The 14,896-nt window shown below is 47.4% G+C and overlaps 3 protein-coding genes across 3 annotated transcripts; all 3 read right to left on the bottom strand.

The window, feature by feature from the left end:
- Nucleotides 1-895: 895 nt before the first annotated feature.
- HOO65_100035 (NACHT domain protein) lies at nt 896-3,944 on the bottom strand (the record flags this gene model as incomplete). The annotated part of the gene is made up of 4 exons (XM_071004645.1): nt 896-2,393; nt 2,454-3,041; nt 3,104-3,128; nt 3,197-3,944. 4 exons carry the CDS (start codon nt 3,942-3,944, stop codon nt 896-898), a joined length of 2,859 nt encoding a protein of 952 aa, XP_070855812.1.
- A 3,799-nt stretch (nt 3,945-7,743) lies between these two features.
- On the bottom strand, nt 7,744-8,616 carry HOO65_100034 (putative double-stranded RNA/RNA-DNA hybrid binding protein; the record flags this gene model as incomplete). The annotated part of the gene is made up of 3 exons (XM_071004702.1): nt 7,744-7,754; nt 7,925-8,333; nt 8,443-8,616. 3 exons carry the CDS (start codon nt 8,614-8,616, stop codon nt 7,744-7,746), a joined length of 594 nt encoding a protein of 197 aa, XP_070855811.1.
- A 2,501-nt stretch (nt 8,617-11,117) lies between these two features.
- HOO65_100033 (1-phosphatidylinositol phosphodiesterase) lies at nt 11,118-12,259 on the bottom strand (the record flags this gene model as incomplete). Its single annotated transcript, XM_071004691.1, has 3 exons — nt 11,118-11,571; nt 11,652-11,969; nt 12,024-12,259. 3 exons carry the CDS (start codon nt 12,257-12,259, stop codon nt 11,118-11,120), a joined length of 1,008 nt encoding a protein of 335 aa, XP_070855810.1.
- Nucleotides 12,260-14,896: the final 2,637 nt, after the last annotated feature.

The following is a 14,896-nucleotide window of genomic DNA, read 5'->3' as shown; positions in this document are numbered from 1 at the left end:
GGATGATGGTTGGGCGGATGTTGGATACAAGGTTGTAGCGTAATGGATGGTCTACTAGCTGCGTGCGTTAGGGCTGTGTACCGCCTATATGACGCCCACCTCCAACTTAAAGCCGGCTGATATGGCTTGGCATTCTATGTAATATGCTGTATTGGCCTGGACTAGCGCAGTTTGTGTCCCCCGTATTTGGCAGACACTTTTGGGTACAAGGGGCGGGCGGTGGTCTTACGCATGCCGTTTCCTGTTGGCATGCAGGTTGATAGACAGTTTTATCTGGAATGGAAGCTTGATGACAAGCACGCTAGAAGAGACAGACAAAACAGAGATCATTTATTGGTTAAACCCCGCCTGCGAAATCCGCGATTGGGATTTGTTGTTCCTTGAGCTAGGAACAAGAGCTCCCCCTTCCTCATTCCTTGATCCTGGGGTGAAGGCTTTAGCGCGCCTCCAAGCCTGTGGCTATGCGGGCCACTTGGCTACGCAATATGCTATGTATGCAATGACAAAGCTGACGGCCTCGCCCGAGGCTTGGGCAGAAAGGTGCCCTTCTCGTTGGATACGCTGAGCTTAGGGGACGGCTATGTCTATGTTGCACAGTATTTTATTATGTATAAGGCATGGATGGCGTTGTTTGTTCTTAGTGATTCTAGAAGACGTCAAGTATATTCAAATCAAATTCTTGATTCAAAGGACACATTGCCGCTGCTATACTACGAACAATGGTTACTACGTGTCACTATGACTTTTAATAAAACGCGAAAGAAAGAGGGCCTCATTGAGTGCTCCCAATCTACAATCATCCTTCGTTAGTCAACTAGCTTAAAGCATTCGTTTCCCTTGCCTCTACACTAGTTTGCGCCTTTTTGTTTCTTCTTATTTTCCACCGCTACCAAATTCACTCGCCAATCTTTTTGTTTCTTTCTGCCTGTCTGGACTTCAACATCTCCCTGTAACCCCGCAGAAGACCGGCCATATCGCCAATCTCAAATGATTGGTGATCAGAGGTGAGGTAGCCTAAAGACTGGATCGCCTCTAGCTTGGGGTACTTGGCGGTCGATTGGCCCTCATAGCAGGCCTTGAGAAAGTTGAACAAATCGCCCTCAACGATGCCGTTCTCGTAGACGTGAGCCTTGTCAATCATATCTCCTAAGTGGTTCCAGGCCTCCATGGACATCGGCTTTTGTACCCTGCACATATCAAAAATGATAATGTAAAGCCCAGCGCCGCTGTTTAAACGGAGGGAGAGGTTGACCAGCCCTTTGTTCTTGGCCGCCAGCAGAATGTCCAGATTTCCCATCGCTTGTATGGTACCCATGATCTTTGTCTGCAGCAATCTGGCTAGGAGCTCCCCAAACGGTGGCTTCAAGTACCACTTATGGGACTTGGAAATAGAAGAAGCGTGGAGGAAAATGGACTCTGCTATAGTCAAGGGAGACTCAGGCATGAGTCCCTTGGTAAGATCTGGGAGCGGACTGAGACTACGTGAGCCATCGCTAGCAGTGTCGCCTTCTCTGGATGCGTACAGCCCCTGTTCTCTACAAAAGAAGAGCGTTATTTTCGGGTGGGCTTTTGTGAGGGCGATTTTCCTCCATGGCTCTGAAGGGGGAGGCGGTGTGGTGAGTGCAAGTGTCGACTGCTTTACCAGCAAATGTAAAGCAGACTTTTTGGCGTAGAGCGGGTCGCTGAGATCTTGCCGTTCGGACACTTCGCTTGCATCGTATTCCTCCATGTACACACACTTCTTGCTGGGAAACCAATGGCATGTGGTAATGTATGCTGCTAGCTGAAAGGCCCTCGAGCCTTCGAGTTTCTTGAGGTCCTGTTCAAAGCTCGCCATGGCGTTGTTCGAGCCTCGTCTGCGCGTATGGTGACGGGCTATTAGGAACTCCAGGAATTTAGCGTCGTTGAGAAGACGGAGGTCGCTGCTTTCAAAGGCCATGTTGAATACTTGGATGACGTGATCAGACATGCGATTCATTAGCTCAGACTGATGCTCCGCAATATAGTCACTGCAGGTTCTGTGGAAGAACTCAAGTCCGTTGCCGTACTTCAGGATACTGCACGAATAAGCCACGACGTCATTTAGCGATGGGGGGTCAGGGTCTTCCGACGGCGCTGCGTCGTTCATGATGGAGGTGAAGGCAAGAGCAATGTCTTTCGTGATCTGTTTCGAGGTATGCGACTTGAAATGGTAGAAGACCCAGCTAATGAACAGGAGGCCGAGATTCTGACAGTCTACACGTTGGTTCTTCCGGGCCTTTTCTTGGATGCGGTCAAAGGTCGTTTTGTACATGCCATCAAGCGTGTCGGGCATCTTCTCTAGACATTTATGGATGCCTGGCTGACTTTTTTGACTCATAACCCAATTCATCTGGAGATAGGCAATGAGGAATCTACTCTGTATTAGCGGCCTGCGAAAAAAACCGTTGGTAATTAGGGAACAAAGCACTTACACGCCGCTGGCCTTCTCTAGGACTGTTGACTTTATGGTCTTCTTTAGATCGGGGTTTTCGGAGAGCAGCTTCGCAATTCGTTTGTTATCTTTCTTGCTTTTCTCTAGCTGATGGTCGATGAAGGCTGCAATGTCCTTGTCGTCGGCGGCAACCTCGCAGGTGGCAAAGGTTTCTGCTTTATCAGGGAATCCTTCGACTTCACGAGAGGTTATAAGAAGCTTCACAGTGCCCTGAAAATCATCGTTGGTATTCTTGGGTTGCAGAATCTCGATCAACTCCTGCTGCTCGTTAGGGTCCAGCTCGTCGAGGGCATCAATGACGATGAATGTCTTCCTGTTTTTGATGAGGGCCTGGTAGAGCTTCTCAATATCGCTTGGAGAGATTCTCTCCCGCCCATAGCCTCTTTTTTTCCATAGATTTGTGATGTAGACTGGCGGATTGGTCATTGGCTGCAGGAAACGAGTGCACAGGGAAGCGAGAATATCGTGCCGTGTGTACTTTTTATCGTAGATGACATAGAAGTAAGCGTATTGACATCCTTTGTTTTTAGACATACAACTGTCGCGAACAGCGTTGATGATAGAGGATCTTTGACGCATGGTGTTAGCCTAGCTATATACATGTGTTGTAAAGTTCGGTGCAGCACTTACGCCAAGATTGTCTTTCCAACTCCAGCTAGATTTCCAGAGACTCGTGTTAGTACGCGTTTCCCTAGCGGCTTGTAACTTCTTCGCTGAACTCACCAGAACCCTTGTACCAGAGCCTATCACAGGACCCGTAAAGCCAGCTTTGGAACTGGAGCGATTTGAGAAGGGTCTGTCCAGCAATGTGGCTACTGCTGCCGACACCTCTGTTGTTGATATGGAGGCATGCTTCGCTCCGTTTATGCTTGTGTATCTCCCGGGGGATAATGGGAGAAATCCAGTTGAGGATATCCTTGCTGATATTTTCGTCCAGCTTTACAAGAATTTCTTCCTTTTTGTCGGGAGGGGGTAGGACAGTCGAAAGGGCGTCTAGAAGCTCCCCAATCTTGTCAATCCGCTCTTGAAAGTTCTCGCGATGATAGAAAGCCCACCACATCGAGCGGAAGAACCGTCGAAGAAAGCATGTATTGTGCTCATATTCCTCAAGGTACTTGGCGATATGTTTGTCATTTTTTGCTGCCTTTTGCATTGCCTGCAACGAGATGTTCTTTCTCAGATCATACAACTTGGCCCTATTGTCGCACTTGGAGAGGTGAAGGTTGATTCTGGCCAAAATCATGAAAGCGGTGGTACGTTGAGACTTGTTGCTATTCGGCGCACCAAGGTCGGGTTTGTTGACATTGAAATTCTTCGACCAGTCCTTCAGTCTAGTCTCGTAGCCTTTCAAGACAAGAAGATCATCGCGGAGATCGCTTCTCATGTTTAAAGCGTCCTTGACAATTTTGAAGTTGTCCATAGAGGACTTGAAAAGGGGGAAGATACCCGCGGCGAACGAAATAGGGTCCATGTTGGCTTTGCCTGAATGAAACTGGAGATAATGGATGGCCGTAGATGGGGAGAGGGAGGGGGGGGAGGAGGGGGGAGTAGTCGTCTGGGTATCGGAGTATTTCTGTCGATCTGATGCGGTGGTGGGGTTGAGGAGTTGCGAAGAGCACAAGTGTTTGGCTTCGGTCTTCCGCGAAGCCTTTTAAGCTTTTTTTGTCGCTAGAATGCCGTCACTGGACAAAAACGGCCATAACATGCGGGCACGCTTGCAGGCAGCCATACACGCCCTGTTGGTCAGCAGTCAAGTGACGTGAGGTTGCATTCTCACTGAATTGATTAACTTTTGCATAGCTCTTGAGCCTGACTAACGAAAACCCAGTTGACAACTTATCAAATTGGACGCATACCGTCAACTTTAATGATACAGGTAGGATTTGGAGAGTTTGGGCCGCTAGATAAAGAGAGTAAAGGAGATGGGGGCGTTGGTGCCATATTTGCTTGCCATTGCATTAGCCGGTAAGCTTCATTTGGTTATTGAGGATGGAGGGGGGGAGCCGGGTGAGTTGCAGCCACGGCCTGCAAGTTGTTAGGCAGAGGAAAGGGAAAAAAAATCTTTTTCCGACTTGCACACTGCCACCATGGAGATCTGAAGGCATAAACGCTACGTCACTAGACATTTCTGGACTTGACATCAAGGCTTGCATTTAATCCTTCGCAGATATTCAGCAGCCTTTTTGGATTAATAACCTTGCTGCTGCCAATCTTTAACGGGAGAGGTTAGGCTGCTTTGACACGAAGAAAACTTTTTTGCCTCTGGTAAGCGTTTATTTTATCATTCATTTTAACCTACAACTATCGTATCTTTGTGCGGGTGTTGTTGCTCATTGTTTCCCTTGGCCTAGTTACACCAATGTCGGCTCTGTCGGTCAAGTTTGCAGAAAGAAATCAGTCGCTATTTTTTCGGGTTGACTGCCAGTTATCAAGCATTGATTAACCTCGCAGCATTACACCTAAGTCGCAGAGACCTGAAGTGCATATGAGAGATGCAGGTGACACATATCAGTATAGGGGGTCGTCTACTTTAGCATATAACCCCACTCCAGGGTTACACAGGACAGACCCTAGATCGACTTGGCCCTAGTTTGTCCCACATTTGCCAATTTGCCATAATCAGTGGCGTTCTTATCTGGCAGGCACATGAATTGTGGCGCGCGCTGACGTAGTGGAGGGGAAAAAAATATTTTCAAAGTCACGAACTTCAAATCCTTTGTGCCTTGCAAAGTTGCACTTGCTTTGAGGCCTATTGGGCTGTAATCTGCTTATTGGCCAAGGTTTCAAGTCTCGTGGGAGTTAATTATCGGACCGGTGAGAGCAGGCTGTGTTATGAAGATCGGCAGCTGACTGGGCTGTGGTATGTGAAGGACAGGTAGCTTTGATATCTCTTGGGCCTTAATACTGTCATGTCAAGAATTGCGCTCGGACGGTCCAAGCTGCTAATAATAGCCTGATGGTATCCTGTGGGCTGGGTTCTGCTTCCCACGTCTCTGGCATGCATCAACATAGTTGTGTAGGGAAGCTCTTCCGCTACTTGATCTGCTTCTAGGACCAGATCTTGATTTGTATTAATGCAGTTTAGAGCAGTGTTTTTTGTGTCACGCGGCCCTGGGGAGATGTGCCGTTCTTCAATGCTACATTCGGGCTAAGATAGATGGTGGTCTTTGGAGACTGCTCTTTGGAGTCCGTTGGCTGTGATATACTGTTTTTTTAATACTTTCCTTGGTTTCTTTTACTTTTATCTTGATTTTTTTTGGAAAGCATCAAGATTTATAGCTGGTGCTAAGGCTCCGGCTTATGAGCTTCCCCTATCTCCTATCTGCTAGTCCTCTCTTCTAACTGGCTGGGGATGACGACTGAGGGGACTTGATATCTGGGTTGTATGGCCTCACAGTCACGTGACCATATGCGCTTGGTGCATCAGCTTAGTCATGCTGTCAAAGAATATACTCCTGCGTGAACTCAATTTGGGCTGCCAAGTGTGCTAGTTACCAATAAGACAGACAGAAACACTGGCCCTGCATATATTTCAGTGGCTCAGCCTAGTATGTATGTTTTGACAGATTGCAGCAAGTTTCTTCAGATCCACATCCTAACAGCCTTTTCTTGCTGCCATGTGTCTTATGTTACAATATAACCCATTTTATTATGATACCCTATCTGTCTCTATTACCGATAATGGTACTAACAGATCATAAAATGATCCTGAATACGGGTCTACGATGAGTTAGAATGAGCGTCGCTATCACTAGAGCTAGAATGATAGAACTGTCGAAAGTATCATGTTAGGCGTAACTGTCGGTTGATTCTACATCGAAATCTGTGATCGATATTGGATGGCCTAGCAGCTTATGGGATGCTAAGCTGTGAGTCTTCATTTATAAAACGAGAGACTAGTAGTAAAGAGAGTTGTTGGCTCAAATTCTATCTGCCACTGCAGGTAAATTAGGGAGTAGAGATGTGCTGTACAATAGTTAAAAGAAGTTGTCCACCTGAGTGTAAGTCATGTTATATGTTGTAGAGTTGCTTCAGAATGGCCAACCGACTTGGGAAACCAAGCTCGGCTGGAGGACTCCCCCCGCTGAGCCAAGACGGCGTTACGAGAAGAACACTACGGGAAAAGGCCGAATTCCTTCTAGACACTCACACCCAACTGATGGAGGACTGGACGGGAGCAGAAAAGGAAGCTAACCCGAGAGACAGTTCTCTGGGAGAAGCTAACCTCGGTAGAAGTTAGGGACGCTGTTTTCTACGCTGGAAGCACGGCACCTGGAGAGGATGGCATACTGAACAAAGCCTGGAAGCTGGCATGGCCGACTTTTGGACAGTGCATAGTCAAGCTCTTCAACTGCTGCCCGGAAGCCGGATGCCACCCGAGAGTTTTCAAGTCTACAACGATGGTAGCGATTCCGAAACCACAGCGAGACAGGACACTCCCAAAGAGCTACTACTGGCTGATCCCGATCCTCTCAACTCTTAGGAAGGGCCTTGAGAGGGCGGTAGCAAGAAAGCCGTCGACATAGGCAGTTGAGTTAAGCATCATCCCGGTACACTATGCGTCAGGAGCCCCTAGAAGAGCGGCCACAGACCTCACCTGGAAGCTGGCAGATGTTATCACAGGAGAGTCAAAGCTGAAGAAGATCATATCGTTGGCTGTAGCCTACCCCAAGGCTCACGAGCCTCATCACCAATCCTTTACATGCTATTCATGGCAGATCTCTTCACGAAGATGCAGAGTCTTTGGTATGCAGGAGATAGCTTGATCTATAGATTATCGGAGTTAGTCAAGACTAGCCTCCTAACTATTGGAGACTGGCCGAGGATGGCAACGAGATGGTGTAGTGAGAACGAACTGGAGACCGACTGGACTGGAGCAAGGCGGGATTCATGCACTTGTACAAGGGGCGCAAAGCTGTAGGCATGGACGGACGCGAAACTCCAGATGTCAGATGGAACTTGGCTGGCCCCGATGGAAGAAATGAAGTGGTTGGGGGTCTGGTGGGATCCTCGCCTGAGTTTCAAGAAACACTGTGAAAAAACAATGACAAAAGCCTGATAGACCATCAAAGTACTTCGCCGCCTCAGCGGAGTTTACTTTGGAATTCCACCAAAGTCTGCACTGCAAGTCATGAGAGCCTGTGTGGTGACACAGCTGACCCGTGCAGCCACCACATGGTACCCTTTGGCAAATAAGATAGCTTTGGATAAGCTGGAGGTTGTGTTACGAGACGGAATACAGGCAGCTCTGCTAGTTTATAAGACGACGATTAAGCCGAGCCTATACAGATTCGCAACTTCCCCAAGCCTTAGAATAATCTGCCAAGAAATGATACGGGCGGGTGGGATACGTGCATACACATGCAATGCAGACTATCCCCTGCACATAACAACAATAGACGGCACCATAGACAAGGCAAAGGCAATGGTCCCTTTCCCCGTCAGAGATACCGACAAACTTTTGCCAGAGGAAGAAGTAGCCAAGGCCCATCTCACCCTGCTCGAAAAGGAATCTTGGGATACAATCTGAGTCTACTCGGACGGCTCGCGCAACAGCGATGGAGACACTGGAGCTGGCTGGGCTGTATACCACGGAGGCAAGACCCTGGCGTAAGACTACGGCGCATGTGGGAAGTACAGGGAAGTGGTGGACGCGGAAGCAATCGCAGCCCTCAGAGCAGTCAAGACCGCGGCGGGAGTTGCCCCACCACAAGCAGAGGGTATGAATCCGTGCGTAGACAATCTGGGAGTAGCAAAGCGGATCAGCAAGCGAATGAGGAAGCCAGGCACTTCTCAGCTCGAAATCGATGAGATCCGGCGCATCCTCGAAAAGAGGGAAGGCAGAACGGAGAGCCTGGCACTAGACAAGCCGGTCAGCAGGGTCTACTGGGTCCCAGGACACTGCGAAGTTTCGGGGAACGAAGCAGTAGACCAAATGGTCAAAACGGGCTGCAAGAGCGCAGATCTACTGGCTCCCTAGAGGACGATGTCTCTGGCGGCGGCGAGTCGGCTAGAAGAACGAAGCATTGAGGGTTGATTTTAAGAACTGGAAGAGAGGGCTGAAACGAGACTCTATCACGAGAATCCTGACAGCGGGCTCTAGGCATGGCAGCTTTGAGGAGGACCACACCAGGTTCAACCATCAGGACGCCGAGACAAAGTGTTGAGTGCCGAACTGTGGCAAACCGAAGGACCTTACCCACCCATGGGAGCGCATGGGCAGCGCTACGAGACTGGCGGGGAGGTTTATAAAGAAACTCCCCAGAGAGGATAGGTCTTGCAAGTGCCTAGCGGAAAATCTAGACCCTAAATGGAGGGCGTATCGAGTAGACACATAACAGGGGACGGGCCAGCACGAAGGGCGCGGGGGGGGGGTTCAGATTTGTTTGATGTTTATGCAGGGGGGGTGCATGCACGGTCTTTGCTCTCTTCTTTGTAACAGTAAATATTAGGTAGACGTACTGGATGTCCTGTGAAAGAAAGGAAGAAGAAATAAATGATTATTGAAGTTGTTCTGTATCTAAGTGTTGTCTGAAGAGCGGATCTCGGCCAGTTTTTATATGTTCTAGATCAAGCACATGAGCCTTGGAGGAAGACCCTTGAGGTCTGGTACTAACCCTAACGTCTGGGCGAACTAGATCAGGGTCAGCAATCCTAGTAACCCTGACTTAGGTTACTAACACTTTGTTTTGTTTTTGTTCTTGTTTTTTGCCCTTTTCTTTCTTCGAGTATGACGACTACAGGAGGAGGGCGAGTAACAAGCTTGCTTGGGAGCATACGTACTTCTCTCGCCTGAGATGTGTGGTCAGCCTTGGAGAGGGTCAATTCTGTCCAGTAACCAATCCAGCGTCATTTGATCTTAGCGATTCTAGTAGACGTTAAATATAATCAAATCTAACGAAAGCAAGTTTCTGAGCCTATTGGTCTTCAATTGTTAGTCCTAGCGACTGTTCATCTCGCCGCCATGGCTCAAGCACGCTTGCTGGGATGCCCCTTTTAAGCTCTTGTCTTGAAACGTCTTGGTGTGATAGATCTCGAGGGCAAACATAAATTTCCTACTTTAGCCACATAACCAAACGCCATTTCTTCTTCTTTGAATCTATCGCGCTGCAAGGATTTACAAAGTCCTGCCTAGTACCCCCATGGCAAACCCTCTTGAGGCGGTACAGCCCCTAAATCATGTAAGCTATCTGATCGAGAGGAACAGATGACTGTTCGGTATATCATCGACCTAGGCTCTTGAAGGGTCCCCCTCGGCGTCGTAATATGGAAGAAATAGCCAACCGACTGCTTGCCACCCGTGAGACGTCACCCGCCAGCAAGCGCTGGGCTTCTAATTTCATCAAGTAACAATCAGACCTCAAGACGTGTTTTCATCGTAGATATGACTACAAGAAGGCTAAATGCAAAGATCCAGTCCTTATTCGCGACTGGTTTAGGCTGGTGGAAAGCATAATCGCGAAGTATGGTATCAACCTAACTTTGATGAGACTGGCTTTACCATGGGCGTTATTGCAAGTTGAATGGTTGTCACAAGCGTGGAAAGGCGATATCAGTTCAGCCGGGGGAGCGGGGACGGGTTACACTCATCTGAAGGGAGGTTTCAAAGGGGATGTTCTTGTTCCATTGAATGGAGAAAGCGTCATATCAAAGCTTGATATGTAGCTGTGGACTTTAACACTGATCGAGGAGGAGGCCGGTTCCCTTGACCCTTGGGTTCCTAGGACCCCAAAGACAGTGCTTGAAGCTAGCTGCCAGTTTGAATACCTCAAAAGGCTGATCAGAAGGCACAAGAGCAGCTCACCTGCATCTATCCTTGAGGTCCTGACATCGTTAACCAAGGGAACAAAAGCGGTGATGCATCAGTCAGAAGACCCTATTAGAGTCCAAGGTTGAGGGCCTTCAACAGGCAAATAAGATCCTTAGCAAGCGGTGTAGAGCCAGAAGAATCCGACTACGAAATGGGGTGGAAGATAAGATGACTGTAGGTGAGGGGAAGGATAATATTAGCCAGGAAGATGTTGATGCGCAGGTGAGAGCGGAATTATCGAGAGTTGGGCTTGGGGAAGTTCGGCAGCAGTGAGGGAAGGACGGTGTGGAAGGTTTGTGATACAGGTGACCATAACTTAGGAAATGCTGTCTGGAGGCGGCGATTTCTTTCCGGCTCCCTATGATCTGTGACAGCAACTAACTTTAAACTTATTCATCTTGCTGTAAGGCTTTTTTCTTGTTACAGCATTATTTAACTACGTGTGATATCCCGTCCGTTCAGGATCGGCCTGACTGAAAAGACAATATTGTTAAGGTGAATGTCTAGTTGTGTGTTTCTCAAACCCGATAATTCTATCAACTATATGTTGCCCTGAAGGGGTCAACGCTTGAAAGGGATACATGTATAGCATTTGGTCGTCGCGTGACATTCATTAGGTTGATACATGTTGCCCACGTCACGTCCATGACTACTGTTGTGAATTGTCTTTTGTTAAACTTGATTTTTTGTAAGGTAAGAGTTTTGTCTCACGAGTGACATCGCGCTATACATATCTACATGTTGTATTTACCTGATGTTGACCCGGATAGCGCCGGAATATCCACAACAACTACTGCCACGCGACAGACACTACCTTATTAGAGTAGGGGAATTTCAATGGTCACTGTCCTCGTCGTCGCTGTACTCGTCGTCACTGGAATCATCGTCACTATCTTCGGCGGATGGAGGCTCAAAGTCACTAATTGAGGTGAAATCAAACTCTTCGGCTGTATTTTCGTTGTTCAAATCAGTCCCTCCATCTGTTCTTGTGTGGTTGAGATCAGCCCCTTCAGCTGCGTCTATAGCATTTTGATCAGTGAGATTGATGGGGCCAGGACAGATATTGTGGTTGTTACGCTTGATGATCTGCTTAACAAGATGACGGCCGGGAAAGTCCATGACAATAATACCGAAGCAGTCGCCCTTACGTAGCATCAGATATCGACCAAGAAATGCGTTCATTCCAGGATGACCGCCGGCCTGAGCGGCAACGCGAATAGGATTGATGCCACCATTAGCTGTAGTGTGGGTGATGCGGAGTTTGTCATAGTCTTTCGAACGATCAAGACTGATATGGAATCTAGCAATAGCCCATTTCAAGGGCAATAAAAGGTGCGCAGAAAAATGGCTGCTACTGTGTCTAGAGACAGCGCGCGAATCCCAGGGATACCATAACGGCCGTCAAGGCTGCTCTTAAAGTCCTGCAGAATTACAACCTTGCCGCGAGCCTCGCCAAGAGTAGGGAGAGTCGTGTCATCAGAATTCCCAGCGTAGATATGCTGAACAGCACGATCACCTAACTCAGATCCAGGGACGAAATATTCTTCCATGGAGTCGAGAAAGGTATTGAAATCAAACGTACCGCCCTTCTGAATACGTAAAATGATTGTTTCGCCGGGGTGTTGGTCGAGGAAATCATATATAGTAGTCAGGACATTGTCGAGGCTGTAACCTGTATCGGCGTTTCTGTGATACACAGCCATTTTTCTATTCCTATATTGACAGGTAACTTCGATGTACCTGATGCCACTAAGAAGCTGTTGGGCTAACGGCACGTTTTGAGTCTGGAATAGGCTATTTTCGACGCTGTCCGTCATAGAACCATGAGTTCCAGGAATGACGAGTTGTGATAGAGGGACATTATCTCTAATCCTACTCATCCAGAGAGATTGATCGCCTTCATCGAGATCAAAGGACCATACGTCCTCAACAAAGTTGAAGATGCCAGCGTTACTAGAGGCTAGGAACGCTAGCATTGCAAAAACAGAAAATCGCATATCGACGACGGACCCAAGTGAAAATCTGGTATCAATGATAGGTAAAGACAAGCAAGGAAGAGAAGTGCTATGTCAAGGGGAATAAGTTGGTTGGAAAAAGGAAATATAGCGGTCCAGGAGAGCGGATATGTTGTTGTATTAATACCTAGAACGTAGTTGGGGCATGAAATCTCATTCTATCATTAGGAAACACCAAGTTCGGTAATGGCCGTCTATACCACCCGCGCCTGCACTGTAGCACACATGGACCTCAATGCACTCGTCTACACTACACGAAGTCTCACCCCCTCTCGAGGTAGATAGGGCTTTCTATGAATACACCCATGGCAGCTGTCAGAAGGCCATCCAATCCGCCTCCATCATGTAGAATTCTTAGTAGTGTAGAAGAGGGATAAGGTTAGGTAGATCACCCCAATATATGCTTCGGTAAGAAGATGGTTAATCCTCGAAGAAGGCCACCAACTCTAATTGACTTGAAATAAATGAACAAGTGCCATAAGGTCATTGAGAGGTCCAATCAGTGCTTGGTGAGGCTTGAGAAGTACTGCCCTGGCGAGATCTCTTTTCTGAAGACTTCCCTCCAAGGTAGCCAGCCAATCATTGAAATACAACTATACGGTAGCCTTGAAAACTCATTTCTTCTAAACCTAGAACCTCAGCGTTCATCGGCCTTCCCTACGAGGATTGTCTGAATGAATAGCGGCAGGATTCGACAAGAGGGGTGTGGCTGATAGGGAGGCAGTGCTGACTTTCAGCTATAAAATGGCAATACTGGTAAATTAACAACTAATGCAATGCTTTCGGATATGCATCACTGAGGTTTGTAAATATTATGTGTACTGATGGTAGGGTTGACTGTGTATCTGACCATTTGGTGGTAGCCAGTGGAACATGCCTGCAGCAGCCAATAACTGCATATTTTGAGGCCTTAAAATCTACGTCCGTATAGACGTGACTGTGTAGATGGTTAGATTTTAGTATCCCCTACTTATAGTTGATCAGTTGAACTCCTGCATCATTCTATAAGCGCACACAGTAGATGCCTGCTGAAATTTCAAGAAATAGTGTAGCATATGCATAACCAAAGAAGAACCCGACAATTGAGAATTAATCACTGCTCAGCCAGATGCAGAGTTCTACTCCTAATATCCTTTACTAGAGGAGGAGGGGTAAATGTAGCCGCAAATGATCTAGTGACGCCCGGGCTCACCACAAGTCTACACATCCGCGTATTGTATGATGCCTCTGTGAAAAGTCCAAGCCAAGAAAACACAGTTCACAAATTAGTTGCTCGATGTATACGACGATGAACAGGAAACGGCGTGCAAACAATACATCACTTCCCGATCCCGATGTATAGCCCCTGCTATAGCACCTTCACATTCCAAAGCCACGTTGCCTATGCTCTAGTCAGGATGTGGCTTTATCCTTCATAAAAATAAGCGCCAGATTTGTAATCCTTTTTGTACCAACTCTCCGAGGGCCCGGCAGGGGGCTTGTTTGACGCCGAGATTGAGGTGGGGTGCAAATTGCACGTCATTAGCAGAATGACTAGTAGATGTTCCCTTGCATCATTGCAGAATGGCACTATGTCGGATTCAGCACTAGAGCTGTTTTTTCCATTATCTTGTACTGCCATGTGCTTTCATTGAATGGTGTTTGGTGGCTCGTGTCCCTAGTGCATACAGTCTTTATAGTGAAGGACGTACAGAAGAGATAGTGTCCTAACGCGAAGCCTGATGGGCCCATACGCCAAGTAACGAAGGCATTGACGGTAGACTGATAAGTGGTGGGAGCAATAAGGGATAACTTGGTATATTATCATCGATTACATAAAGAGAAAGGGGAAAACCGGGCACACAGGCTCGACAGCTGTGAGTTTTCTTTATAAAGACCCGGCATTGACAAGCTAGCCATACACCTTATGACATTAGCAGCACCTAAGCAGAGATTGCTATTCCTAACTGCCTCTACCCGCACCGGGACCTGAGAAATAACCTTTGAAGAGCAAGAGCGGTGAAATAGGCATTTTAATATTGATACATCCATCCTCGTTTTAGGGTGCTCTAGCTATCCTAAGTTGCACCTGTTTTCTAATTTTAGTGCTAACAAAAGTAATAGCACCACAAGACAATCTCTTTACATGAGGTATAGCCAAGCTGATACAAGCTGCTGAACAACACGAATTGGGTAAAACTTTTTAAATAAAGATAGGTACCATGCTTTAAGTGAGTAGTGAGTCGGTCAAGTGAGTGAGTTAAAAATCTCAACTCTCTTGTCTCTGGTGTCTTTTGATGCTGGTGATTCCAGTAGACGTTAAATATAACCAGCTTTTGTTATAGGCATTCCTATCAGCCCTGTAGGCCTATGGCACCTGAGTTCAGACAGTGTTCTGCCGCCAAATGATCCATCAGTACCCACATCTTTCCCCCACTTAGAAGCCTCCAGCGGGACGTAGACGCGTAGCATAGGGCAAGAGAAGAGAAGAAAACTTACCGCCAAACTAGCTAATAGAAAATCAAAATACTGCACAACAAGGGATTTACAGCTAGGTTTAGAGTTACGCGCGCTTAACAGTAGACATTAGGAGGACGTACTGAATGTCCTGTGAAGAAG

The sequence above is a fragment of the Ceratocystis lukuohia genome, assembly GCF_044167205.1.
Source record: "Ceratocystis lukuohia strain C4212 chromosome Unknown Supercontig10_pilon, whole genome shotgun sequence".
NCBI classification, from domain to species: Eukaryota; Fungi; Ascomycota; class Sordariomycetes; order Microascales; family Ceratocystidaceae; genus Ceratocystis; species Ceratocystis lukuohia.
This window is presented reverse-complemented; position numbering and strand designations above follow the sequence as displayed.